The 25,999-nt window shown below is 47.3% G+C and overlaps 1 protein-coding gene across 2 annotated transcripts in view; it reads left to right on the top strand.

Annotated features, from left to right (window-relative positions):
- PHF2 (PHD finger protein 2) overlaps positions 1-25,999 on the top strand; it is a 61,014-nt gene that overhangs the window by 33,644 nt on the left and 1,371 nt on the right. Inside the window, exons 6-21 of one of the 2 annotated variants that reach the window (XM_033071512.2) lie at positions 7,532-7,718; positions 8,262-8,424; positions 9,226-9,313; positions 9,860-9,966; positions 10,263-10,354; positions 10,755-10,844; positions 11,614-11,976; positions 12,734-12,853; positions 13,468-13,586; positions 13,923-14,101; positions 15,468-15,541; positions 16,657-16,814; positions 21,035-21,312; positions 22,270-22,365; positions 23,246-23,355; positions 24,491-24,752. In XM_033071512.2, the coding sequence (XP_032927403.1) occupies positions 7,532-7,718; positions 8,262-8,424; positions 9,226-9,313; positions 9,860-9,966; positions 10,263-10,354; positions 10,755-10,844; positions 11,614-11,976; positions 12,734-12,853; positions 13,468-13,586; positions 13,923-14,101; positions 15,468-15,541; positions 16,657-16,814; positions 21,035-21,312; positions 22,270-22,365; positions 23,246-23,355; positions 24,491-24,752 (2,486 nt within the window). The remainder of the gene's footprint in view (positions 1-7,531; positions 7,719-8,261; positions 8,425-9,225; positions 9,314-9,859; positions 9,967-10,262; positions 10,355-10,754; positions 10,845-11,613; positions 11,977-12,733; positions 12,854-13,467; positions 13,587-13,922; positions 14,102-15,467; positions 15,542-16,656; positions 16,815-21,034; positions 21,313-22,269; positions 22,366-23,245; positions 23,356-24,490; positions 24,753-25,999) is intronic. The other variant, XM_033071511.2, reaches the window with a different exon arrangement.

Raw genomic sequence — 25,999 nt, forward strand, 5'->3', positions numbered from 1 at the left:
GAATTCAGCATTAATGAATGCACGGTACGCAGATGGAGCCAGCAGGAAGAACTTCGTCTTACAAGAAAGACAAAGAAGAGTTTCCGTGACCGTAAAGCAAGATGGCCAGGGCTGGAAGACAGACTTTACCACTGGATTTGTGAGCACAAGGCAGCTGGCCGAAGCTTATCTACTGTCGCCATTCGGATACAAGCCAAAGCAATTGCAAATCAATTGCATATAGAAGAATTTAAAGCAGGAGCATCTTGGTACTTCCGTTTCATGAAGCAATGGCAGCTCTCTATCCGTACAAGGACCACAGCGTGTCAGCAGTTGCCGGCGGACTATAAGGAAAAGTTAACCACCTTCTGGAGTTACTGCAAAAGCAAGATCTCTGAAAAAAATATACAGCCACATTGTATAATCATTGTATAAACATGTACAAAGTCCCCCTCACATTCGATATGCCGCTGATGCGAACCGTGGAGCACACCAGAACACCGACGGTACCGATAAGAAACCACAGGGAACAAAAAGACGTCATTTACAGTCGTCCTCAGCATTTCGTCAGATGGGCAGAAATTACACCCCATGGTGATTTTTAAAAGAAAATCCCTCCCTAAAGACAAATTTCCAAAGGAATAAAGGTTCATGTTAATTCAAAAGGCTGGATGGATGAACAGGTAATGCGGACTCGGCTAACGGAAGTTTATGCTGACAGCCCAGGTGGATTCTTTCATCTGCTGCCGGGACTGCTGATCTTCGATTTAATGTGCGCACACAAAACCGATAGCGTGAAAACCATGGTGAAAAAGATGAACTTGGAGCTTGCTGTAATACCGGGTGGTTTGACCAAAGAAGTGCAGCCTCTGGACATAGGTATTATTCATTCCTTCAAGGCTAAAATGCAACTTCTGTGGGAAACCTGGATGGTGGAAGGCGAGCATTCCTACACCAACACCGGGAGGCTGCGCAGAGCAAATTACGCTAGTCTGCCAGTGGATACTGGGTACTTGGGGTGAAGTACAGTAATTTCATGACTATAAGGCGCACCCTTTTGATTAAAATTTTTCCCCAAACCCGGAAGTGCGCTTTATAGTCCGGTGCGCCTTATATGATGTACAAAGTTGCGACATTTGCCACCCCGGAAGTGAGAGCTGCAAGGGGGGGCAACCGCGGACAGCTCCAGGCACAGGGAGCAGCGCAGGCAGGAAGGCAGGGGGCGGCCCCAGGCACCGGGAGTAGCGGGGGCAGGAAGACAGGGGGCGGCCCCAGGCACCGGGAGCAGTGCAGGCAAAAAGGCAGGGGGCGGCCCCGGGCAACCCCAGGCACAGGGAGCAGCGTGGGCAGGGAGGTGTTACTACTTCGTTACTTTGTTGTGCGCGGCAGCCTGAGCTGAGGGGCCACAGCCGATAGGAGCCAGTGGGGCCACAACCGATAGGGGCCAGCGGGGCCGCGGTGCTGGGGGCAGCGGGGCCACAGCTGATAGTGGCAGACACGGCCAGTGGGGCTGCAACCAGCATGGGCCAGCGGGGCCACAGATGATAGGGACAGGCAGGGCCATGATGCACCGAGCTGAGCGACGGACGGGCGGCAGGGCTGCTCCGCGGAGCCGCGAGGGGGAACAGAATGGCGGCACAATGGAGCCGAGCGAGGGGGAACGGCACGGTAGGAACGCCGAGCTGAGCGAGAGACGGGCGGCAGGAGTGCCGAGCCAAGCGAGGGACGGGCGGCATGACGGTGGCGCCGAGCCCAGTGAGGGACAGGCGGCACGGCAGGAGCGCCAAGCCGAGCGAGGGAATGGCACGGCGGCTCCGCGGAGCTGCGAGGGGGAACAGCATCACGGCAGAACGGAACCACAAGGGGGAGGCAGCCCTGAGGCTGCGCCGAACCGCGCCAGCCGTCACCGGGGGCGGGTGGGAGTGCCAGGGCCCATTGCATGGGGAGGGCGCCTGGGGCTGCCTTTTAAAGCCTATGCCGGTCTGTGAAAAATGTTTCCAAATTGAGCCCCTGCCAGTAAACTCCACGATCGCGGGTTTCCGTTACTAATTCGTTACTTTGTTGTGCACGGCACGGATCTTCACGGCAAAAAAAAGTGTGCCTTATAGTCCGGTGCGCCTTATATGATCTAAAAAGTTGCGAAGTTTACTGACTCCCGAGGGATGCGCCTTATAGTCTGGTGCACCTTATGGTCATGTAACTCCCATGACTATCATCCCAGGGTTCGCCAAAGCCGACATCATTCCTGGACTGACCAGCAATGCCATCGAGAGTACTGAAAGTGACAACTCTGACAGTGAAGATACGGGCAATACTGGTTCGGGTTTGCTGGATGCCCCCATAGCCCAACTGCTGATTTCCGATATGGAGGACAAAGAGTTCGAAGGTTTCATGGAAGATGAAGCCACTGATGAAGCAGCTGATGAATGAAAAATGAAGCTGTTTAAAAGTTTAATAAAAGTGTGTGATATTTCTCTGTATTTTTGAAAGTGTTTTCAGTTTTCTGCGGCTGCGCGGCTGGCTGTCCTTGTGCGGTTGCGCGGCTGCCTGGGCTCGCGCGGAGTGGGGTGGCGCTGGGCTCACTTGGAGGGGGTGTCGCTGGGCCCGCAGGGATGAGCGAGGTGGCTGTACTGGCACAGAGATGCAGCTCCGCTCGGAGCTCAGCTGCTCGCCTGCATGGCTGAGCGGCTGTTTAAAGGCAACGCGGATCCATTGGGAATGCTCACAAAATGACCACGCTATTGTTCGTGTCTTTTTCAGCTTGTAAATAAAACTTGCAGGGTACGCTGCCGCAGCTATTGTCTATGTCTTTTTTCACTTGGAAATAATGTTTCCAAGGTCGGCACCTGCAGTAAGCCCCGGTGATCCCGCGATTCTGTTACTAAATGACGACTTTGTGAAAGTTCACCGCGAACGAAATTGCGGCTAATAATTGGGTGCGGCTTGTTTATTGACAAAGACATGAACTTTGCCGACACACTGGAAATGCGGCTTATACTCTGTGTGGCTTTTAATCGTGAAATTACTGTATATATAAATTACAGTAATTTCACGAATACAGGCCACAGCAAGCAGACTAAAATTTTGGTGGAAACCCGGAAATGCAGCTAATATTCGGGTGCGGCTAATTTATGAACAAAAAAGTGATATCTGCCCTTACCTAGTATCATGCCAGTCCAATCCCGAGCCAAAACAGTTTGAAATCCATGGTTTCCCGGTGTTCCGATGATGAACTAATCAGAGAACAGCTTATTGCCTGCCTGTGGATGACGGCTTTACTGAGGGGCGGGGGTGTATTTTAGCAGGGTGAGTTCCTGTGGCCCGTTCTTTTTCGGCGTGTTCTTCTCTCGGCGTGTTCTGCCCTCAGCGACTTCTTCCCTCGGCATGGCTGCGGAGAAGAGAGTAGCGTACGACGCGGAGTTTAAAATGAAAGCGATTAACTATGCAAAAGAACATGGGAATAGACCTGCAGCTAGAGCATTCCACATTAGTGAATGCATGGTACGCAGATGGAGACAGCAGGAGGACGAACTTCGTCTTACAAGAAAGACAAAAAAAAGTTTCCGTGACCGAAGAGCACGATGGCCAGGGCTGGAAGACAGACTTTACCACTGGATTTGTGAGCGAAGGGCAGCTGGCCAAAGTGTATCTACTGTCGCCATTCGGATACAAGCCAAAGCAATTGCAAATCAATTGCATATAGAAGAATTTAAAGCAGGAGCGTCTTGGTGCTTTCGTTTTATGAAGCGACAGCAGCTCTCCATTCGTAGACGGACCACGGTGTGTCAGCAGTTGCTGGCGGACTACAAAGAAAAGGTAGCCAGGTTCCGGAGTTACTGCAAAAACAAGATCTCTGAAAATAATATACAGTCGCATTGTATAATTAACATGGATGAAGTCCCCCTCACATTCGATATGCCGTTGACGAGGACTGTGGAGCATACCGGAACTCTGAAAATACCGGTAAGAACCACGGGGAACGAAAAGACGTCATTTATGGTCGTCCTCGGCGTTTCGCTAGCTGGGCAGAAATTACACCCCATGGTAATTTTTAAAAGAAAAACCCTCCCTAAAGACAGATTTCCAAATGGAATAAAGGTTCATGTTAATTCAAAAGGCTGGATGGATGAAGAGGCAATGAAGATTTCGCTAACGGAAGTTTATGGTGGCACACTGCATAGGTTCTTTAATCAGTTACCGGGACTGCTAATTTTGGATTCCCTGCGTGCCCACACGACGGAACCTGTGAAAGAAATCGTGAGAAAGAAGTCGGAGCTTGCTGTAATACCGGGTGGCTTGACCAAAGAACTGCAGCCTCTGGACATAGGTTTTATTCGTTCCTTCAAGGCTAAAGTGCGATCTCTGTGGGAAGAGTGGATGTTGGAAGGCGAGCATTCCTACACCGACACCGGGAGGCTGTGCAGGGCAAGTTACGCTACAGTCTGCCAGTGGATACTGGATGCCTGGGGTAAAGTAACTACCAGAATTATCAGCCGAGGGTTCGCCAAAGCTGACATCATTCCTGGACTGACCAGCAATGCCATGGAGAGTACCGAAAGTGATAACTCTGATGGTGAAGGTACGAGCGATACCGGCTCATGTTCGCTGGATCCCAGCATTGCACAACTGCTGGTTTCCGATACGGAGGACGAAGACTTCAACGGTTTCATGGAAGATGAAGCCGCTGATGAAGCAGCTGATGAATGAAAAATGAAGCTGTTTAAAAGTTTAATAAAAGCGTGTGATACTTTTCTGTATTTTTAAAGTGTTTTCAGTTTTCTGCGGCTGCGCGGTTGGCCATCCTTGTGCGGCCGCGCGGGTAGCTGGGCTTGCGCGGAGGGTGGGGGCGGGGGGCTGAGTGGGTGGGTGGCGGGGCGGCACTCGCTGAGCTCGCAGGAGAGGCGGGCTCGCGCAGATGAGCATGGGGAGATACGGCTCAACTCGGAGCTCGGCTGCTCGCCCGTGGGGATGAGCGGGGTGGCTGTGCCGGCGTGGAGGAGTGGCTTCGCTCGGTGCTCGGCTGCCCGCCTGCGCGGCTCAGCGGCTGTTTAAAGGCAACGCGGTTCCGTTGGGAATGCTCGCAAAATGACCACACTATTGTTTGTGTCTTTTTTGGCTTGTAAATAAAACTTGCAGGGAACGGTGCCACAGCTATTGTCTGTGTCTTTTTTGACTTGGAAACAATGTTTCCAAGGTTGGCAGTAAGCCAGTAAGCCCCGGCGATCCACGATCTTGTTACTAAATGATGACTTTGTGCACCGTTCGCCGCGAACAAAAGTGCGGCTAATATTCGGGGTGCAGCTTATTTATTGACAAAGACATCAACATTGCACCGGAAGTGCGGCTTATACTCTGTGTGACTTGTATTCGTGAATTTACTGTATAATTTTAAATTACTGACTCCCACATTGTGTCTGGGCTATGTGGCTGGGTTCAGCCTTTGCCTTCCCCACTGCTTTTCCTCCTTAAGGAAGGTTGTTTAGGAGCTCCTGGCTGCTCTGACTTTAGGTGTAGGGTAACATGTCACTGGATGTCCTTTGAGAAGAATAACTTCGGAATATTGTTATAATTCTGAAATCCTACAGCACGTTTTGTAATTCTGGTTTCAGTGCTTTTGCCAGGTAACCTGTGATCTGTCTGACCACAGCTCAGGGTTAGGGTGATGCTGATCTCCCAGTGGCTGGCTGGGGGTGATGGTGCAGATCAGAGGGAACAGATATTGGGAAGGAATTCCTCCCTGGGAAGGTGGAGAGGCCCTGGTACAGGGTGCCCAGAGCAACTGTGACTGCCCCTGGATCTCTGGCAGTGCCCAAGGCCAGGTTGGACACTGGGGCTTGGAGCAGCCTGGGACAGTTGAAGGTGTCCCTGTCCAGGACTAGATGGGGATGAGGTGATCTTTAACGTCCCTTCCAGCCCAAGCCACCCTGTGATTCCATGATTAGCCGATGCCAGTGCTGAGGCCACTGCCTGGGGCTCTCTGTGTCTGTGCTGCCATCACTGAGCACTGCTTTCCTTCCAGCAGTAGGCAGGGGCATCTCTGAGATACTGAATACCAAAAGCTGCGCAGGTTATTTTCACAGGTCCTGTATCCTTTGGGATAGCTGATGCTTCCAGAAGGGAAGCACCAGGAAAAGGAAGAGATCCTTTTACACACAAACCCTACACAGATGATAATGAATGTCAGCAGAAAAACAAAGAATGGTTGTTTTGGGGACCATTCTGCTTCAGCACAAAGGCTGAAAAAGGAAGGCTGGTGGATAATGGCAAGCTAATTTTTCCCAGGTGTTCCCCTGGTCCCTGTGGCTGGAATTTAGTGGTTCACCCCCATTGCTGCAGAGAGCAGCTCTGCTCACTGCAGGTTTGAGACCACTGGGATCCTCAGCAGAGATTTTTTCAGCTTTTTGCAATTATTCCCAAATAATGGGATGTCTTTTTTCCTGAAGGACTGCTGGAGCTGTCGTTCATACTCTGCTAATCAAGACATTAATAGCAAATATTTTATTTCTTAGCATAGACAGTGACAGTTTAATTGAATGCACAGCTCCATCTTCCCTGCCATGGAAATGGAGTTACTGTCATCAGGGCTTGACACTGAGCACAAATTACATGTGGGAGCATTTAATATTGGTTTGAAGTGCAGATACTCTTACTGATGTGATATTTTAGAGTGTCTAGCCATTAATCTTCACCTCCTTCACTATAAGCCCAAATTTTGGACTATTTGAATTTACAATTTAGCACATTCTAGGATAAAACACTTAATACCTGGTTGTCATGCCACTGCATTGTCTTAGCTGTGATTATAGTATATGTTATGTATTTGACAAAAACATAATATATGAATGATATAAATAAATAGGAACATATGTTCAGTATGAATAAAGATAATAATTTGTATAAATTTAGATACATATCCAGTAAGAGTATGTTCTTAATGTACATAAATAGATTTATTCATATAAATTATAGGATATATATATAATATAGCTTATATTTAAAATATATTCACATTATCAACCCAAATTAGACTTCTTCCTTCTTCTGAGCTTTTAATATAGCTTAGTCATCGATTGCTGATTTTCAGCATCAGATCAAGAGTTATTTTTCCACAAGCATTAGTGTTACTATTATTTGGATTATTAATATTAAGCTTGACTTGCTAATTTTTACAGTTTACCAGGGGATTTCTGTCCAAGTGCACACATTTCACTTTCTGTTCTGGAGGGGGCTGGGAAGGTGGCTGTGATCACAGCAGTGTTGGTACCTGAGCCTGTGTAGCAGGGCTTGCAAAACTACAACTAGCACATATTTGATCATAGATGATACTTCTGAAAGAAGGCAAAGGATTGTTAAGTCATCACTCTTAAAACCTTAAAGCTCTGTCGGCAAACAGTTTTCCATAATTTTCTAAATGAAGAGCAGTTCCACTGCCACAAGAGGAACTGCTCCAGTTTGCCATGCAAGTATTTGTCACACTCACTTCTGTCTGTACCAGGGTCGTGGTACTCTCTGTTTTAAAAGCTGCCTGTCTGTTCTCCACTCTCTCTGTAAGGATGTCCAGCTTTGTAGAGCCTCCTGATATCGTTAAGAAGCTGTCCTGGGTGGAAAATTATTGGCCTGACGATGCTCTGCTGGCTAAACCCAAAGTGACCAAGTACTGCCTGATCTGCGTGAAGGACAGCTACACTGACTTTCACATAGACTCTGGGGGGGCTTCTGCCTGGTACCATGTGCTGAAGGTGAGGGAGCCTGGTTTTCAGGTGTAGCTAGTAAGAAACTCAATTTTATACACAAAGGCATCATAGAATTCTCTCCAGAATTCAGCTCTCAGTTTTTTTCATCATTGTCCTGTTATATTTGAGCCTTAACTGCTCTGAGTACACTCCCAGAGGTGCCAGGGTCTCCTGAGTGAGGAAGCACTTGGAACTTCATGGAAGTCCTCTGTGTATTTTCTCTCTATTAGGATTTTAATAGTTGTTTAGTGCCTTCTGCACATACATCACCCTAGGCCTTAAAGATACCACGTTCTGTTTTTGCAGTGTGGTGGAGCCTGGCACTGTAAACCTTTCGTACCATCACTCCCACAAATCTGAGCAGATGTGGTCAGCTGTGATTTAATTATTTCAGCCCTTCTCTACAAAGTTGACTAATTAATTTTATTTAAATGCTGCCAAAATACATGTTACATATGTGTTTAGATAAATATTTGTGTGTGTGCGTGCACGCCAGTGCAGTGTTGTTTGATTTGGCTGCTCATTGCTAATTTTGTATTTCTAATTCAGGGAGAAAAGATCTTTTATCTCATCAAACCAACCTCTGCAAATATTTCTCTGTATGAACGCTGGCAGTCAGCAGCAAATCACAGTGAGATGTTTTTTGCAGACCAAGTAGATAAATGTTACAAATGCACCGTTAAACAAGGCCAGACACTCTTCATCCCATCAGGTGAGCAGGTGGGGGAGGAGGGCTTTCCTCATCCTTTAGAGCAGCACATCCAAAATGCCACAGAGGTGGGATTTGACAACTTTCTCTGACAAGGTATGGAGTCTAATTCTCAGTAGAGGTTTTATTTCATATGTTTACAAACAAAACCAATCAGAGCTTTTACTTTTTTCTGTTAATATTTTAGCAACCTTTTAAAAGTTAAACTAGTAGAGAGAGTGTTTCTGTATCCACAATGTGATTGGTCCTTTCTGACACCTAACAGACAATTTACATCGAATGAATTTGCATTCTGACCATGACACTCACAAATCCTTGTCACAGACATTTATCCCCTGTGACACTCAGAAACTACAGGTGAATGTGTGAGCAGATTCTCGCACCAAATGTTTACACACTTGAATTTTACCTTGGGTGTAAGAAGTGGAAAATAGGTATTTCTCTTATGACCATCTGTGGAGCAGATGGTGGAACAAACAAAGAGTGATTTATAGAAAATCACTAACTTAAGTAGATTTTTATATGAAAATACATGTTTGGAAAACACCTGATACTGAAACTGTGATAAAGCACATGCCAGGGGCTGCTTCAGGTTTTTGTGGAGACAGGAAAGCAGCTGCCATTATGTAGCAAAACAAAAAGGGGACCAGAGGCAGCTTTGTTCAAAGTGTGTGCAGTTCTGGGGCTGGGCTGTGTGAGTACCTGTGAACAAGGTGCTCAGTGAAGTGCAGACATCATTTGGAATTGACGTCTGTGCTAATGGCCTTCAAGTTCTTGTCTTGAGGACTCTTCTTTCTCTTTTAGGTTGGATTTATGCAACTTTAACACCAGTAGACTGCCTGGCCTTTGCAGGACATTTTCTACACAGTCTAAGCATGGAAATGCAGATGAGGTAATCTGTCTTTAAAATGTAAACTTATGTGGAGGCTTATTTTTAAATAAATCAGTAATAATGCATCACTGACAGTGATGCTGGTGTAGCTCTTGGACAGTTTTGGCTGGTGCACCCTCCTTTGTCCCCTCTGACTGTGTTCCCTTGTGCTGAGTTACCCTGAACTGTCCTTACACCTTTGACAATGCATGGGAGGTGCCTGGCTTGATGTGACCACATTCTGAAGGTAGATCTGTTACACCCTGCCTGGAGTTTTACCTGGCACCTGCCCCTCACTGCTGGATCAGCCCCCACCTGCTGACCTGGACTCTTTGCCCAGTGTAAGACAATACAAGCAGTTATTTTCTGATTCTTGGCAAATGCTGCAATAAAACCATCATATATCTGTATCTCAGTATTTTACCAGTGCTGTCATGTTTTGCTTTTGGCCTGAGGCCAGCCTACGTGGCAGCAGGACAAAGAGGGCACCCACTGCAAAGTGACCCTGGCACTTCTGTGACCCACAGTGCTCTGCCATGCTCAGGTTCCTGTGGCTTTGTCTTGCAGGGCATATGAAGTAGAAAGGCGTTTGAAAATCGTCAGTCTGACTCAGTTTCCCAACTTTGAAACAGCGTGTTGGTACATGGGGAAGCATCTACTAGAGAAATTCAAAGGTAAAACTGCATTTCCTTGCCCACCCTGATGGCTCAGCTTTAAGATCTAAGGACAGTTATCCTGAATTTCAGTAGCCATAACTGACATATAGGAAGGCTCAGCTGGATTTGGGACACAGTAAAAACACTGCTTGTTACTATCAGGTTGTAGTTGGGACTCATTTTGTAGGGGCCAACTCTTTAAAGAGTTAACTTCAGCTCCCCAGATGCAATTTTCAAATTAAATACTTGCTGTAAACAACTATAGCTGTCAGTGGCTGAATGACACTGTTTTTTAATTTTTTTTCTCTGCTTAGGTTTGCATAAAGCTGGACAACAACCTCCTGCTCATCTCCTTCAAGGAGCAAAGATTCTCAATGGTGCTTTCAGGTCGTGGACTAAAAAACAGGTAGGAGAAGCAACCTGGGTTAATAATACTTGTTTGTCAGTTGCTGGAGCAGAGAGGAAATTTTGGAACAAATAATACCTCCATTGCAAAACATCCAATTCTAAGATGCCAAAGAGAAGGAATTGGGAGAACTGGGGGTGACCAAAATGATATTGCAGTTGTGAAAATGAAATAATATCTGAAAAAAGATGGTTGACTTTGTTGTTCTCTCAGGACAACTTGTTTACATAATGCCCCAAACAGGGTAATAATTTTTTTTCTTATTTGAATGTCTAATGCAGTCAAGATTAATTTAAATACATAGGAAAAAATATGGACCGGTAACTTCAAGAGGGTTTGAAAAAATTATTTTTTAAGAAAACATGCACAGAAACAGCCGTTTGGCTTTGTTGTGTTTTAGGCTTTAGCAGAGCATGAAGATGAACTACCAGAAAACTTCAAACCAGCACAACTTATCAAGGACCTTGCCAAAGAAATAAGATTAAGTGAGGTTTGTGCTGTTTTTATAATATTCACTGTATTGGGGGCCCAGGATATAAAATACATGGAAGTACCACCCATTGAGTGTGGTGCCAAATCCTGCTGGCTGGAGATGTGTGACAGCAAAAGATGGCCACAGCTGGCTCAGCTCCTTCAGGAAGACATTGTGCTGCATTCCACCCTGTTCCTAACCACATCCAGAGACCACAAAACTGAAACTATCTTGTTCTTTGATCCTCTTTGATGTAGTATTTAAGTTTTCTGATTGTCAGAATGGCAAGTTGAGCAGAAAATAATTTCTTTTTAATTAGTCAGTGTTAATTTTAATTGGGCAGCTATTTTACTGCTAATTTTTCCCAGGGGCATGAAATGTGATTCTGCTATATTTATCACATTGGAATTAAATGGAAAGGGTTTTTGCTTGAGCTGATCAGCATTTTAAGCAGAAGGCTGTTCATTTTATCCATCCTGTGTGGACAGGCCATTTAACGGTCCCACATGATGGTACAACAGTGAGGGTTATATTCCTACCAAGCCTCTGGAGTTACTGCAGGCCAGGATTGAGGAATATGGGAGTGGGAACTGGGGGTGGAGATTGGTGAGCAGAGCCTTGGTGGGATCTTCATTCCTCGGTCAGGAATGACCTGTGCTGCAGATCCCCCTCCATCACACCCTTGGGCATCTCTGGGATTTGTTTCCCCATCCAACGGGAGGTGCAGATGAATATCCAAAATGGATCACGTGTGTCTGAACACCTTGCACTTTGTGCCAAACCACAGAATGCTTCAAAAGCCAGCAAAGCAGACTTGAGTGCCAACCCCACGGCCGAGGAGATCTGTCCTGTGGAGAAGGAGGAGGCTCCATCGCCTGTCCAGGTCACCCCTCTGACCCCACCTGTAGAAAAGCTCCCTAAAAAAAAGACTCCCAAAACTGTGAAAACCCCCAAACAACTCAAGCCATCCAAACCTCCAAAGCCTCCCAAGCCCCCCAAACCTCCCAAAACACCAAAAGTGAAGGGAGAAGGCAAAAAGAAAGGAAAGAAGGTGAAGGAGAGCCCACCACCAGCCATCCCCAACCTCGACCTGCTGGAGGCACACACGAAGGAGGCTCTGACCAAGATTGAGACTCCAAAGAAGGGGAAGGTGGGTCGTGTTTTAACCTCTCCCTCTTCTCCCACCCCGAGAAAGATAAAATCACTCTCTAAATCTCATGCAAAAAATAGTATGTGCAGCACACTGTGAAACACTGGCTCTGCAGAAACAAAGGAAAGGTTTGTGACCGCTGGCTCACTGCCCCTCTCTTACCCAACTGGTGGGTTTGCTTTGACTGTTTGTTGGTTATTCATTGGTGTGGAGCCTCCCAGAAACCCACTGATCTCAAAAGGTGTCAATGACACAGGAATTTGTTCCTAAAGTATCTCATTTGCTTGAGATATTACTCTAGAATGACTGACTGAAAACAGAACAAAAGTTTTCTTCCACTTTTGCCCAAATAGGACAAGTTTCTTTTTGACATCCTTTTATTGTGATGTCCTTTAATTCAGCGTGAATTTTGCTACTGATTTGGTAGGGGCCAGGATTCATCGAGGCACTGACAGAGGAATGTTTGGACACTGTTTGTGAAGAAATATCCATAAATCTTTCCTAAAATGTTTCTGAAGTTCTAACAGTTTGTGTGCAGTTTGTGAAACCTGTTGTGAGGTGACAGACAGGAAGAGGAAAAGTGTATCAAGGAGAAGTGCAGCTGCTGTTCTGCACACTCTGAAGGAGCAATATTTGATTGAACCTCAGTTTGGGGTTTTCAAAATATATATAATGTTATTTCCCAGATAAAACCTGTGTTTCTGACATGCCGACACTCCATCCTCATTCAGAGGACTTTTTCCTGACTTTTTCCCAGGTTGCAAAGAATGTTTTAAGTGTTCCCAACAAGGAATCTGTGAGCAAGCAGAATGAGGTAGAGAAATTTGAAGTTCGAGAACAAAATAAGAGCAAAACGGAAGCCAAATGGAAATACAAGGTAATGTCTCCTGTTAAATTCTGCCACATGATGATAAGCCAAGGGTAGGGAATTGTTTGTGGCTCTGCCTAAGTGGAGAGAACAAGGCACCAATTTTCAGTTCCCAAAGAAAAGAAAATTAAACAGGAAATAATCAATTAATCCCTTTTAAAGGAAGAGGGGGCAGATGGATTCTCCAAAAGCATGTGCTGAATTGTCCATTTGTCCATAGTGACACCAGACTGCTAGCAGGGAGACAGTTCAATGTTGATCCCTTTTGTGACCCTTGCTCTGACACAGACCTACTAGTTTAAGTCTGAAATCAATAACTAATGAGAGATCAATAACTAATCAATAACTAATAGCTAATAATAACAAATTTTAATGGCATAAAATGAGAGTTAATGACATCTGAATTATGCCCTGTGGATTAAAAGATTGCCTTTCTTGAGGGCTAATGCAGGGTGGGTGAAATTCACCCATAGAATAGAACATTCTGTCTGCAGGGAAAATTTGATAGGGTTTTAATAAGGAAAAATTTAACAGACTTAGATTCTGAGGGTACCTGGGAAGCCGAAACTTAAATTACTCATTTAACTGATTTATTTATTTTATTTTGGTCTTTTGCCTTTCAGAACAGTAAACCTGATTCACTTCTAAAAATGGAAGAGGAACACAAATCAGAAAAGACGCCTTTATCAGGAAATAAAGACAACAAATTCACATTCTCTTTCTCTAATAAGAAGTTACTTGGGTAAGTAAAAATATGACAACACATATCAACTAAAAAAAGAAATTGAAAGGTCATTATTTATATTTTTTATACAAGATGATGAAAATCTGCCATTCTGGTTGATGTAGAAAATACCCTATAATTAAAACTTCTTCTAGTGCTCTAGTCAGAGTCCTATTTGCAGATATAAATTGTAGATTCAGAAATGTGTTTGTAAAATTATTTTAGTTGCTTTGGCACCCCTAAAAGAATTCAATTTGACTGAGATTTCTGCATAGAGATACTCATTGTCTGTCAAGTCACAAGCTGTTTTCTACTCAGAGTGTTGTTACTGATTTGTAAATTTTTTTTTTTCAGTTCAAAGGGAGTCAAAACTCATCTGAATACCAGTGTGTTTGGATCACTGCAGAATTTTAAAGAGGACAAATCCAAACCTGTACGGGATGAATATGAATATGTGTCAGATGATGGTGAACTAAAAATTGATGAGTTTCCAATCAGAAGAAAGAAAAACACTGCAAAAAGAGAACTGCCCTGTAAGGATATTTCCTGGTTTGTCTTTATTTGCTCAACAAGTTCTTAGGTGGTGATTGTCTGAAACAATTTATATAATCTTTGAAATCTATGTGATTTATAATAAATAATATAATATAATATAATATAATATAATATAATATAATATAATATAATATAATATAATATAATATAATATAATATACAGTAATTTCACGAATACAAGCCGCAGCAATTTGACAAAAATTTTGGTGGAAACCCGGAAGTGCGGCTCATAGTCGGGGGGGGCTAATATGTGAATAATTTTCTGACATTTACAACCCCAGACGTGCCAGCCAGGGCGCCAAGCCAAGCACCTGCCAGTAAAAGCCGGCATTTCGCAGTTGTTACAGTGTTACCGTGTTGCCCTGGCTCCCTGCAGGCAGCACGGGGGGCGGGGAGAGAGGCGGGAGAGCTCTCTTCTTCCCTCCTCTGCCGCAGCCCAGGGGAGGAGGGGGGGGGCTCTGCCATTACCGCGGCCCGGGGAGGAGAGGGGGGGGCCACGCCGTCATTGCCGCGGCCTGGGGAGGACGCGGGGGGGACGCCGCCGTTGCCGCGGCCCGGGGAGCTGACGGGGGGGGGGCGCCGCCGTTGCCACGGCTCCGGGAGCCGACGGGAGCCCCGCGCAGCCATTGCTGTGGCCCGGGGAGGCGGGTGGAAGCGCGCGCCGCCATTGCCGCGTCTCGGGGAGCCGACGGGAGCCCCGCGCAGCCATTGCCGCGGCCCAGGGAGGAGGCGGGGTGCTTTGTCCGCGCCTGCCGCCAGCGCCACGGGCGCGGGAAAGCTCCGTCCCCGCCCGCCGCCGCTGCCGTAGGAGCGGGGGAAGCTCCGTCCCTGCCTGCCACCGCGGGGCAGCGCCGACCCGGGGTGACTGAGCCCAGTGGCAGCGGCGGGCTGGGCCACCTGGCCCTGTCAGCAGCCCCTGGCGGGCCGAGCCTGCACAGCCTTAGCTCAGCCAGTAAACCCCGCCCTCCCGCGGTTCTGTTACTAATTGCACGCGGGTCCTCGCTGCGAACGACAAAGCGCCTTATATTCGGGTGCGGCTCATCTATGGACAAAAACCGAAATATTTGTCAACACCCAGAGATGCGGCTTATACTCAGTGCGGCTTGTATTCGTGAATTTACTGTAATATAATATAATATAATATAATATAATATAATATAATATAATATAATATAATATAATGTAATGTAATGTAATGTAATGTAATGTAATGTAATGTAATATAATATAATATAATATAATATAATATAATATAATACCTGTTAGTCAAATGTGAGTGGAACAGAAGGACTGATTTTTGAAGGGAAAAACCCCATGACTTTTCGTTTCTTTTTATTTATTCAGTTTTATCAGATAAAAAGGAAGCCCTGCAACACACTCCTGTTAAGAAGCCGAAGGTGGAGTCAGTACCATACAAGGTAGAAGGTTATTGTACTTTCACAACGAGGCACTCCTACAACATGAGGCTCTCTAATGTCCTTTTCAACCCATACCATTCTGTGATTCCCTTCCTGTGATGTAGCAACTCAAGTGTTTGTTTTGTGCCACTTGGCAGAGCCTCTCTGCCCATTATGGGCTGAGATCTAGAACACTCCTGAGCCAGGTGAGCCCCGCCCAGCCCCTGCAGTGTCCGTGAGCCTGGGGTGGAGCTCACCTGCAGGATGAGACAGCCCATGTGCTCTGTGTCTGAAGCTTAGTGCTGGAAATCAAATGACATTAAAATTAAACATTTTACCCAACTGTGGTTAATACAAATCCATATTATAATACCAGAATAAATCAGAAAAAGCAAAATAGTTTGTTAAGACAGAACCAAAGACAACCAAAGTGTTTGGCCTTCAGTACTAAGGAGTTCTTTTCACCCTGATTTGTGTCTGAGACATTCAGGAGGAAGTGCAGACCTCTATCTGAGTCAGTACCTGAAGTTTGGGGCCAGGGGTGTCTCCCTGTGCAGGAATCTAAGGAGGGAGTCCCTGGAGACAGCAGACTGGCACCCCAAGCAGTAAGGGCTGGTGCTGAAGCAGCCTGAAAGCAGGGCAGGAAGGGGGAAAACTTTTCTTGGGCACCAGACTACAGTGCCTAGAAATGTCAGCCCCAGAGAGAGGGCCAGATGTAGGCAGCTCCCTTCCAGAGCCTCACATGACACTCTGTTCCTACGTATCTATGCCATTCCTCTGCCTGATCCTCCCAGTCTGCTGCTGTGGGGATGGAAACGCCCATTAAAGGGAATTGATCCCATGAACAGGATCAGATCTCAAAGCTTTGGAAGGGGAAAGAAAAACCTACCATGCCTCCATGCCTACAGGCAACAAGGAAATGGATTTTTACCATGTACTTGGTTGGTGGGTTTTTTTTTGTTTTGGTGGGGTTTTTTTGGTTTGTTTGTTTGTTTGTTTTTTGGTTTAAAGAAAACAAATTCCAAAAGCTAGGCCCATATCTTTAGAGAGCAGCAGGCTGCAGAAATCACTGTGCTGTTCTTGGGGACCAGCTCAGTGAGTTTCCACCTTTTTTAGCCCTTTCCTTGTTTTTGCAGAGCGAGGACTCATCAGATGAAGATTTGCTTCACATTGACACAGAGGCCAAGCCGGGACGCAATTCCAAAGTAAAGAAAGAGAGTGGAAGTTCAGCAGGAATTCTTGATCTTTTGCAGGCAAGCAAGGAAGTTGGGGGTTTAGAGTATAACACCAACAGGTATGTACCTGGGGATGCTTTTCCCTATTACCTGTTAACAAAATTGCACTTTTGTGGTTGTGCGTAAGTGAGAACGAATTTTGCAGCTTGGTAACTTCTTTTTCTCCAATAAGCAAACTCTTCCTTTATCTTGTGATCTGGAGAGAGACAGAGGAAAGATCTTGGTGGTATAATTTGAACAAATAAAGGATTTCATGTCTGTAGATGCTGAAGATCAGTTTTAGCAATAATGCTGTAATAGATGAATAATTCAAAAGAAGGAGAGAGTTCAGTGACTGCAGCTTGCGAGTGGGAATTATGGTTTTTAATCTAGTTAGATTGTAATAAAGTAATCTAAATGGCCAGCATTTCTCCTGTAAGACATTGTAAGGTGCCACAAATATCAGGTGTTTGAAAGAAGGATATAGAGAAACTGTCTGCCCTCCTTCCCTCCCATCTCTGGTTATCATTCTTCTTCCCACCAAAAAATGGGACTTGGGGATAAAATCAAACTCTTTGGTGAGTACTTCTGTACCTGAAATGGAAATATCTGCCTGGACTTGGTGGTGTCTTATGTGGAACAGTGTCAGCACTGTATGTTTTGGGCTATGGCCAGTAAGGTACAGCACCAGATCCTGCAATCATCCAAACTCTGAGTGGTGGAAAGAAATAATCCCATTAACACTTGTCTGAATGACTATCCCTGTGAATTCCTTGTCCATTCTGCATTATGGTCCGTGATGGAATGAGTGTTTATGCTGATTTTACAGTTACATTTTGGTAGCTGATTAGACACATCAAAAAGAAGTTAGGTGTGTCTGATGCTGTAATAAAGTTGCCGGGCTAATAAAACTCCATTGCTGGAAGTTTGGTATAAAAAAAGAAAATTTATCAACTCCTATCAGAACTTAAAGAAATCTTCCTTGGCCCTGTGTACACTGCTGGCCATTCCGTGGGTAACACAGCTAACTGCACGCTTTGAAATGGCTCTTGACAATTGTCTGCCTTGCTCGGGGTGTGTTTTGCTGTCTGCAAGGGGTTAAACCAGAATAGACACACGTCTTTGCTTTTCCCCCTCAGCCTGAGCGCTGTACCCAGGGTGTTTGAAGGCTCTGTGGTTTCTAAAATCAAAGTCCCACATGCGGTCTCATCACCAGTCTCTGCTGAGTTACTGCTCTGTGTGGGGTGGCTCACTGGGAATGTGTCATACCAATGCTGGCTCTGGGATAAACACTGCATTTTGGCAGTGTGTGCTGCATCCTGATTGGAAAAAGCCCCTGGTAAATGTAATTACTGTGTTTCATTTCATAATTACACTGGACTTTTCAAATGGCTGTAACGTGCTTTTTGAAAATAAAGCGGAAGAAACACGATATGCAAACACTGTGTCACAGCATGAGGCCAGTGCGGTCATGTCTGACTCTCAGGAACAATTCCCATCTTTCTCTTCTTGCAGGGCAGATGAAGGGTAGGGAATGTGTGTATTTATACATCAGTATGTGTACATTGTGGAAGCTGTGGAGTGGCCCTGTGTCACTGTGGGATCTCCTCCCACAGTGTCTCCATCCCTGTCAGACTCGTGCTGGATCCCAGCAAGTCAGGGCTTTTTGTGATAATGGCCTTATTTGAATCATGGCAAGCCTTATTCTGTAAAATACTGGGCTGTCACTAGCAGCTGGCCACCCCAGAGGCCCTGATGGCACTACCTAGAGTGCTCTAGAGAACTGCAGCTCAACCATGTGTGTCAGCAAGACAGGGAGAAGGAAGGACAGAGCTCCTGCAGAAAGGCTGCTGTGAGTGTGGCAATAGGCTGAAAGAACTGAAATGGAAATGGAAAAAACTTGGAGGGCTGGTTATCACCTGAGCTTAAAAGAAGTGACTTGTGTCCAGGTCTGACTCAAAAATGGAAGAAACACTGGGTTTGTACTTGAAATTGTTGGAGTTCTTTAGTTTTATACAACTGTGACTTCTCCAGAGCCACTGCTCAATCAGTAATACTCTGCTGAAATATTATCAATTCAGTTTCTAAATATGAGGATACAGGTAGGAGACTCAGTAATTGCTGATGGGAGGAAGGAGATGATCTGCCCAGAGAGGGTGAACCTTTGGAGAGAGATGGCAGTGGTAGAGTTGGTGGTGCAAAGCAAGGCACTGGCTCCCTACACAATATCCTGCATGATGCAGGGTGCTGGGATCATTCCTGTGCCCATCTCACTGAGGAGGTAAAACCTGAGTCCATCAGTGCTTGTTTCTGTACCCAACACAGCTGTTTGCCTGCTCCTGGGACATGCCAAGGACAGGATGGCAAACCTGGGTACCACAATCCCCCTGAGCCTCCTTTCCTCAGACTGAGCCCCTTTCCCAGCTCCCTCAGCCCTTCTCCAGGTCTGCTCCCTTCTCTGGACATGCTTCAGCCCCTTGATGTCCTTCTTGACATGAGGAGCCCAAAACTGACCCCAGGATTCCAGGTGGGTCCCCAGCAGTGCCAGCACAGGGGATGGGCACTGCACTAGTCCTGCTGCCACACCAAGGCTGCTACAAGCCAGATGAAGGCACAAACCCTTCTTGTGTCTGGGTGTCAGAGCGTCCTCCTCTATGTGCACCCACAAGAGCAGCTGTCAGCCCAAGGACAGGACAAAAAGGCTGCTGGGCTGGAGACAGGGCTGAGCTATCCCCCAGTGCCACCGCCTGTGTGTTTGGAGGAGGGGGATACAGCAGGGGCAGAAGCACTTTGGCTGCGTTGTTCCTGCTCCAATACTCTTTTAAAATGTTTTTTTTAAATCAAAATTGTAACTCACTGATAGTTTTCTTCCATAAATGTGTTTTTTTAAAATCATTGCTGAAGCTACAGAAAGGGGATATGGCTCTTCCGGAGCTTCAAAATTGCTTCCTGAGTCTTCTTGAATTTTTTTTTGGCTTAGATAGCTGAAATACTCCTGATGGAAGCACACCAGGCACATGCCCTAATGAGAAACACTCTGGCCCATGTGCAGCTCTGAGACATTTCCCCCTTCTCAGGTTGGTGTTTGACTCTCAGAACCACTGTTTTTGATCATATCCCACCATTTATTTGTTGAAGTTTGTGTTGCTTAAGGCAGTTCCTCTCTGATTTGCCCATTTAGTGGTCAGTATTTGATGGTCTGTTTGCAGTGTTTTGAGAGTCCAGTGTTTGGAAAAACAGTTCAGGGAAAAAGGCTGGAAGAAAATATGATAATTCCTTGTAGATGATGCAAAATATTTCTTTGCCAGGGAGAAGGCAGAGGAGAAGGCATTATATTGGAAGGATTTAAGCGTCTCTTTCCTAAATAAGTTTTTTTATGTTCTTTTTGTTGAGTTGTGAACTAACACTAGTCTTTACTCATTTTCAGGATTATGACTAAATGCCATTAGTGCCCAGAAACTTCCTTTATGGTCTTGTACATTATTCAGAGCCCAGATTAAGCTCAAGTAGGAGAAAGTGACATGGTTCTGTTAGTTGTCTCATATGTTTGTGGTTTCTAGTGCACAACAAATGTATAACAAGTGTAACAAATTTATTGATAACAAGTGTAACAGATATATTGCCACAGCAAGGGTATTTTGCATTTCACTACTTCCCCAAACTCCAGACTTCTGGAAATATTGGATAATAATTCTACCAGTCTCAGAATTAATTTCCACCAGCTCCTGGAGTGGTGACAACCCACGATGCGAACTGGGACCAAAAACTTCCAGGCAGCTTGAGCAGAGCCCCCCATGACATCCCCTGCCAGTGCTGATGCATAAGCTCTCCTTTTACAGGAGATGGTAATATAGATTAAAAATAATACTATTAAAATGTGATGATGATGATTTGTTAGTACAGAAAAATAGCATTATTAATGACAGATAGATAGACATATAGATATTGAAAGACTTTGATGATGAGGAGGAAGAGGAGGAGGATGATGATGATAGTTGGTATAGAGACACTGCTCTGTCAGGAATTCTGCTGTGGGCTTTGGGAAGTTCATTGAGCTCTGCCCACAGCATTGACAGCCCCATCTCCCTGGCTCCTGGACCATCACCTCCACACCTGAGGTGCTCTTTGTGGTGCTCCTGTCCCATAAAATTCCCCACTGGCCTTGGTGGTATGTGCAGCTACTCAAAGGAATCAGGGGGTCTCTCCTAGCACAAGTGTCATGGCAGGAGCGAACTGCCTGCCAGGGCTTGGTGTTTCTGCAATCACTGAGTGCTCTGGCATCTCTCCCTGTGTCCCACAGCCAGCCACCTGCCTCCCCCAGCACGCAGGAAGCTATCCAGGGCATGCTCTCCATGGCAAACCTCCAGGCCTCAGAGTCCTGCCTGCAGACGTCATGGGGCACCAATCAGGCAAAGAACAACTCCTTCTCCACACAAAACTCAAAAAAAACTGGTGGTGGTGGCAACAAAAATGCTGGGAAGCGGCTGCTGAAGAAAAGCACAAAGAACAGCATTGACATCGAGGATTATGATGAGGACCAGGACCACTTGGATGCCTGTTTTAAGGACTCGGATTATGGTGAGTAGGAGGGAAGCAGAGTGAGGGTGTGCCTCGGGCTGCATGGACACACATGTGCATGTTGGTAAATGTCCTTTGCTCGTGGGTGTTTCCTCCCGATCTGCCGCCCTGGGATCGGTCAGGTACAGAACAGGGATCTGCATACCAAAGGAAGCAAAGACATGTGACAGCAGACTGGCTACAGAGCCCAGGGTCACTCAGACATTCAGGCAGGCTGGATTTGAGGCACAGCACAATGAGAAACTCCTAAGAAACATGGAGAGCCCCCAAAACTGCATCAGTCAACCCAGAAACGGGGGACTGTGGGTCAGGTACTGCTACTTGTGACAGAAATGTCCTTTTCTCCACCTCTGGCTGAGAGAAGTGGAAGTTGAATTTGTGTGTGGAAAAAGGATCCAATGCTATTTTGAGTTTTGGCAGAGAAGGCAAGCATCTGCAGCAGAAATGGGCACAAAGCCAGTTTGCAGGAGTTACATCAGTTCTACCATAATTATTGTGGAATCACAGAATGGTTTGGATTGGAAGGAACCTTCAAGGGCCATCTAGGGTTCCATCCTCTGCCGTGGGCAAGGACACTTGCTACTAGACCAGGTTGCTCCGAGCCCTGTCCCTGGCCTTGGACACTTGCAGAGGTGGACCAGCCACAGCTTCTCTGGGCAACCCAGTTGTACTCCATGATTCTTGTGGCTCCCTTGCAGCTTAGCATATTCTGTGATTATAGAGGAATATAGAGAGCCAGTCACAGTCTAATGACAGCAGCTCCCAAGAGTAATGTGTGGGTGAGAGCAGAGGAAAGTCCCCTGAGTGTCACAGCTGTGACAGAAGTGCTCAGTGGCACTCCTAGGGACCATCCAGCTGTGGTGCCTGTGGTCACTGCACCTGGACAGAGCAAGGGGCCTCTGTGCAGGGAAGAGCTGTTTCCTAAACTGAAACTCTTGCCTTTGTTTCCTGCTGTAGTTTATCCTTCTCTTGAATCAGATGAAGATAATCCAGTATTCAAATCCCGATCAAAGAAAAGGAAAAGTTCAGATGATGCCCCTTACAGTCCAACGGGTAAGTCCATGTGGTCTGTGATGCCCAGATTTGGGCTAAGGCATGCAAATCTCCAAAACCCAGCCATTTCTCAAGGAGTGTGGAAACTGTAACACACAATTAGTGATTTCTTTAGCACATGAAGGATTAACCATTTCCAGGGCAGTGGGAGGTGATCCAGGTGCTAGGGTTCCTGCCAGGCAGTTTTAATGCTCCTCCTGCAATCAGCTGGCAGGAGAAATTAATTCCTTGGTCAGTTTATTTTTCCTCACACTCGTAGTGATAGATCATTTGATTGCTACCTTAGCAATGGTGTAATAGTGAATCAATCCCTGGACAGCTGAGTTGCTGTGGATTTCAGATGTCGACTGGGAATAGTGAGAGAGCAGGCATAGTCTCCTCCAGGTTCAGCTGAAGCTCAGGATCTAGAAGGGTTTGGTCTGCCCTGGGTTTGTTGGAGCTCACCAGGGGCAGTGACAGGCAAGAAGACCCCTAAACCCCTTTGACCCCTGTGGCCCATGAGCAGGGCACCCTCTGTGTGTGCTGTGTGTGACAAGCAGCCCATGCTTGGTCTAATCAGCTTGTGACCCTGCATGTCCTCTTCTGACTTCAGGTGAGCATTTTCCCTTTGGAAATGACTCTCATAATCCAGGATGTGGGTACAAACCTGCATGGCTGTGGAGCTGCTCAGCTGTGTGACGTCTCTATGAGCAGCTTCTGCCCATGCCACCGTGCCTGGAGGCTGTTGGCTTTTGTGCCTTCACTCACACCTGGGGAAGGGAAGGGCAGAGGCTGTCCCCATCTCTCCTGGCTGAGCAAGGCAGAGCCCACTGCCCTGTGGTGACTGCGCTGCTCCCATGGGTACATTCCTGCCCCTCACCTGCCTCTGCTCTCCTTGCAGCACGCGTTGGCCCCTCGGTGCCCCGGCAGGACAGGCCAGTGCGAGAAGGCACGAGAGTCGCCTCCATCGAAACAGGACTTGCCGCTGCCGCTGCCAAGCTGTCACAGCAGGTGAGAGGCTGCCTGGGGGAGGAGGAGCAGCAGAAAGGAGAGCTCTGTCCCCAGCAGCAGAGCCATGCCTGAGCCTAGTGTGTGCCAGCCCTGCATAGTGTTTGGTCCTGCCAGTGACACAAGGCTCTGCAGCCTCAGGGAAATAAACAGGATTCAAGCCCAGTGGTGTCACAACACATCTGAGCATGTTACAAGGCAGCAAGGGACAGAGAAAAGCACAGGAGAGTGAGAATGGCTACTGGGGTAGAACAGGAGAAGGCTGCCCCAAAGGAGTGTACTTGATGTGTACCTGAGAGTCTGACTGGTGTGATTGCCTGTCTGTGCAGATTGGCTGCTGGGAAGTGTCAGAGTTTGCTTCCAAAGGTTTGGTGAACTGTGAACAAAGGGTCAGTTTAGGAAAGGAACTGGGGCAGTTTGGATGTTTGGTAAGTGTCTGGTCTCTGAAGGGGTCAGAGAAGCCCCGTAAAGGTGGCATGGTGAGATGCTGACGTGACAAAGGCCTGCTGCAGTGAGGTTGGTGAGGCACCTCAGCAAACTGGTGGAGATGCAGGTTGTGGTGGCCTTGGGCTTCTGCAATGTGGTCTATTGAGTAAAAGAGCTTTAAGGATGGTGGCAGGGTTTCAAGAAGAAGGAACTGAAAGTAGACAAGGGACACAGGACTTCTGCCATCCCAGTGTGCATGTCCAGGTGCAGTTACAGGCCAGGAGATGATGTGTGTGTCCTAGCAGGAAGCAGAGGCTGGATCAGTGGGATGTTTAATATCCTTCGTGCTGTTGTGCAAGGGTGTGAAGATCCCTGAAGATAGGAGGTGCCAGTTTTTGTGGAAGATGGAAAGATTTGCCCGTGCTGACCATGCTGCTGTGCCAGGGCAGTGTCGGTGTGGCCCCGGCTGGCTCCCGCTCGCCGCAGTGGTAAGGAACGAGGAGACCCCGCACAGAGCGAGGATGTAGAGGCACGAGAGGCAAACGTGTGTGTGCAGCTGGGAGCCAGACATGTCGGAGCAGCCCCCGAGCGCTTGTCCGTGGCCAACTCCTGGGGTGTCGTTGTATCAGGACCCTAAGCAACACCGCTGGCCCTTGCCCTAGCTAAAGGTCTTCTGGGGATTAATCTGAGCTTCATCTTTGTCATTTTAAAGGAGGAACAAAAAGGCAAGAAGAAAAAAAATACCAAAAAGAAGCTGTCAGCCCCCAACGCAAGCAAAGTGGCTCAGGAAGGCAGCTCCCCCGAGCCGAAGCTGGAGTCACAGGCCAGCAGCCTCACAGATCACGAGTACACCGCAGGGGCCAGCACCTTTGGGGTCGCCCAGCCTAACAGGGGATCGCAGCCGATGGCACCCGGTGTTTTCCTCACACAGAGGAGACCCTCATCATCCTCGCAGAACAATGCCTCTGCCAAAGGTACCAGGAAACGCCTGGGTTGTGGTGCAGGAGTGGGGAAGGGTGAAGGGCCATGGAACCCAAGCCATCCGCAGGGCCTCCGCTGCCATGTGAGGTGTGGTCATGCACAGGTGCAGGTGTGTGGATGCAAGTCAGAGCTGGTCAGGGATAGGGCCCATGGCTTTGACTGTCCTGGCACTGCAGGCCAAAGAGGTGCTTTTCTGCTGGGCTGTTGGTTGCAGGGTGTGAGGTATCCCATGGCAGGAGCACTGCCCAACATGGCCCTAGCTCTGGAGGAGCACCTGCAAGGTCACGTCCCAGAGAGCTTGTATGGATGTAGGGAGCCTTGGCCAGGGGAGGATGCATCCGTGAAGGCTGTTCTGCCCAGGGCTGGGGCAGGCACTGTGCTGTTGGTGGCGGCTGTGCACCAGCTCTGTGCTGACTGTAGCTGAGGACAGTCCTTCCAGGACACACAGAGCAGGGCACACTGCAGATATCTCTGGACAGTTGCTGCACGGGTGCAGAGGAATATCAAACCTTGGGAGTAACACAGCTACAATCAAAGGCAGGAGACAGGAAGAGATTGCTCACTGTCTGCTATAGGGAAAGCGTGAGAAAGCTGAGGCTGTCCCAGAGTCTGGGCTGGGACCTCCTGCTCTGTACTTGAACTTGGCTCAGGAAATGTAACTGAGGCAGGTGTGTGGGACAGGCACTGCGTAGCACGAAAATTGTGTGTGATCCCACTAGGAAAGGCCCCAGTGACAAGTGAGGTAATGTGGCACCTGTTTCCTGAATTCTATGCATTCGAGTGGAGCAGATTAGAGGTAGTGTCCTGGCAGCTTGGATGGCCATAGAGCAGGATGTGTGTAACCTAAGGTAGGGGCTGGGGTCCTGCCAGGAGCTGGTGGCACCTGAGGATCTCTGCAGAGCTGGAGTGGAAAGAATGTATTTGCCTGAGATTGTGCTTTTGTGGTGAAATGGTGGGGAACAGGTCCAAGACAGAGAGGTGCTCAGGAGCCTGGAGCTATGAAGAGCTGTGGGGCATGTGTGCGTCTGTGTCTGTGTGTCTGCATGTGTGCAGCCTCTCCCTTAGGAGCAGGATGGCACTGGTGGGGCTGGGTTTGACTGTCACACACTTGTGGGCAAACAGGTGACCATGAGCAGTGAGCCAGGGCAGCAGGGCTGGCACTGCAGGGACAGGAAGGTTGTGGGGACAGGAGGGTGCCCGGCAGAGCTGCAGGGACAGGAGGGTCCCCAGCAGAGCTGTG

The sequence above is a fragment of the Catharus ustulatus genome, chromosome 13 (genome assembly GCF_009819885.2).
Source record: "Catharus ustulatus isolate bCatUst1 chromosome 13, bCatUst1.pri.v2, whole genome shotgun sequence".
Classification (NCBI taxonomy): Eukaryota; Metazoa; Chordata; class Aves; order Passeriformes; family Turdidae; genus Catharus; species Catharus ustulatus.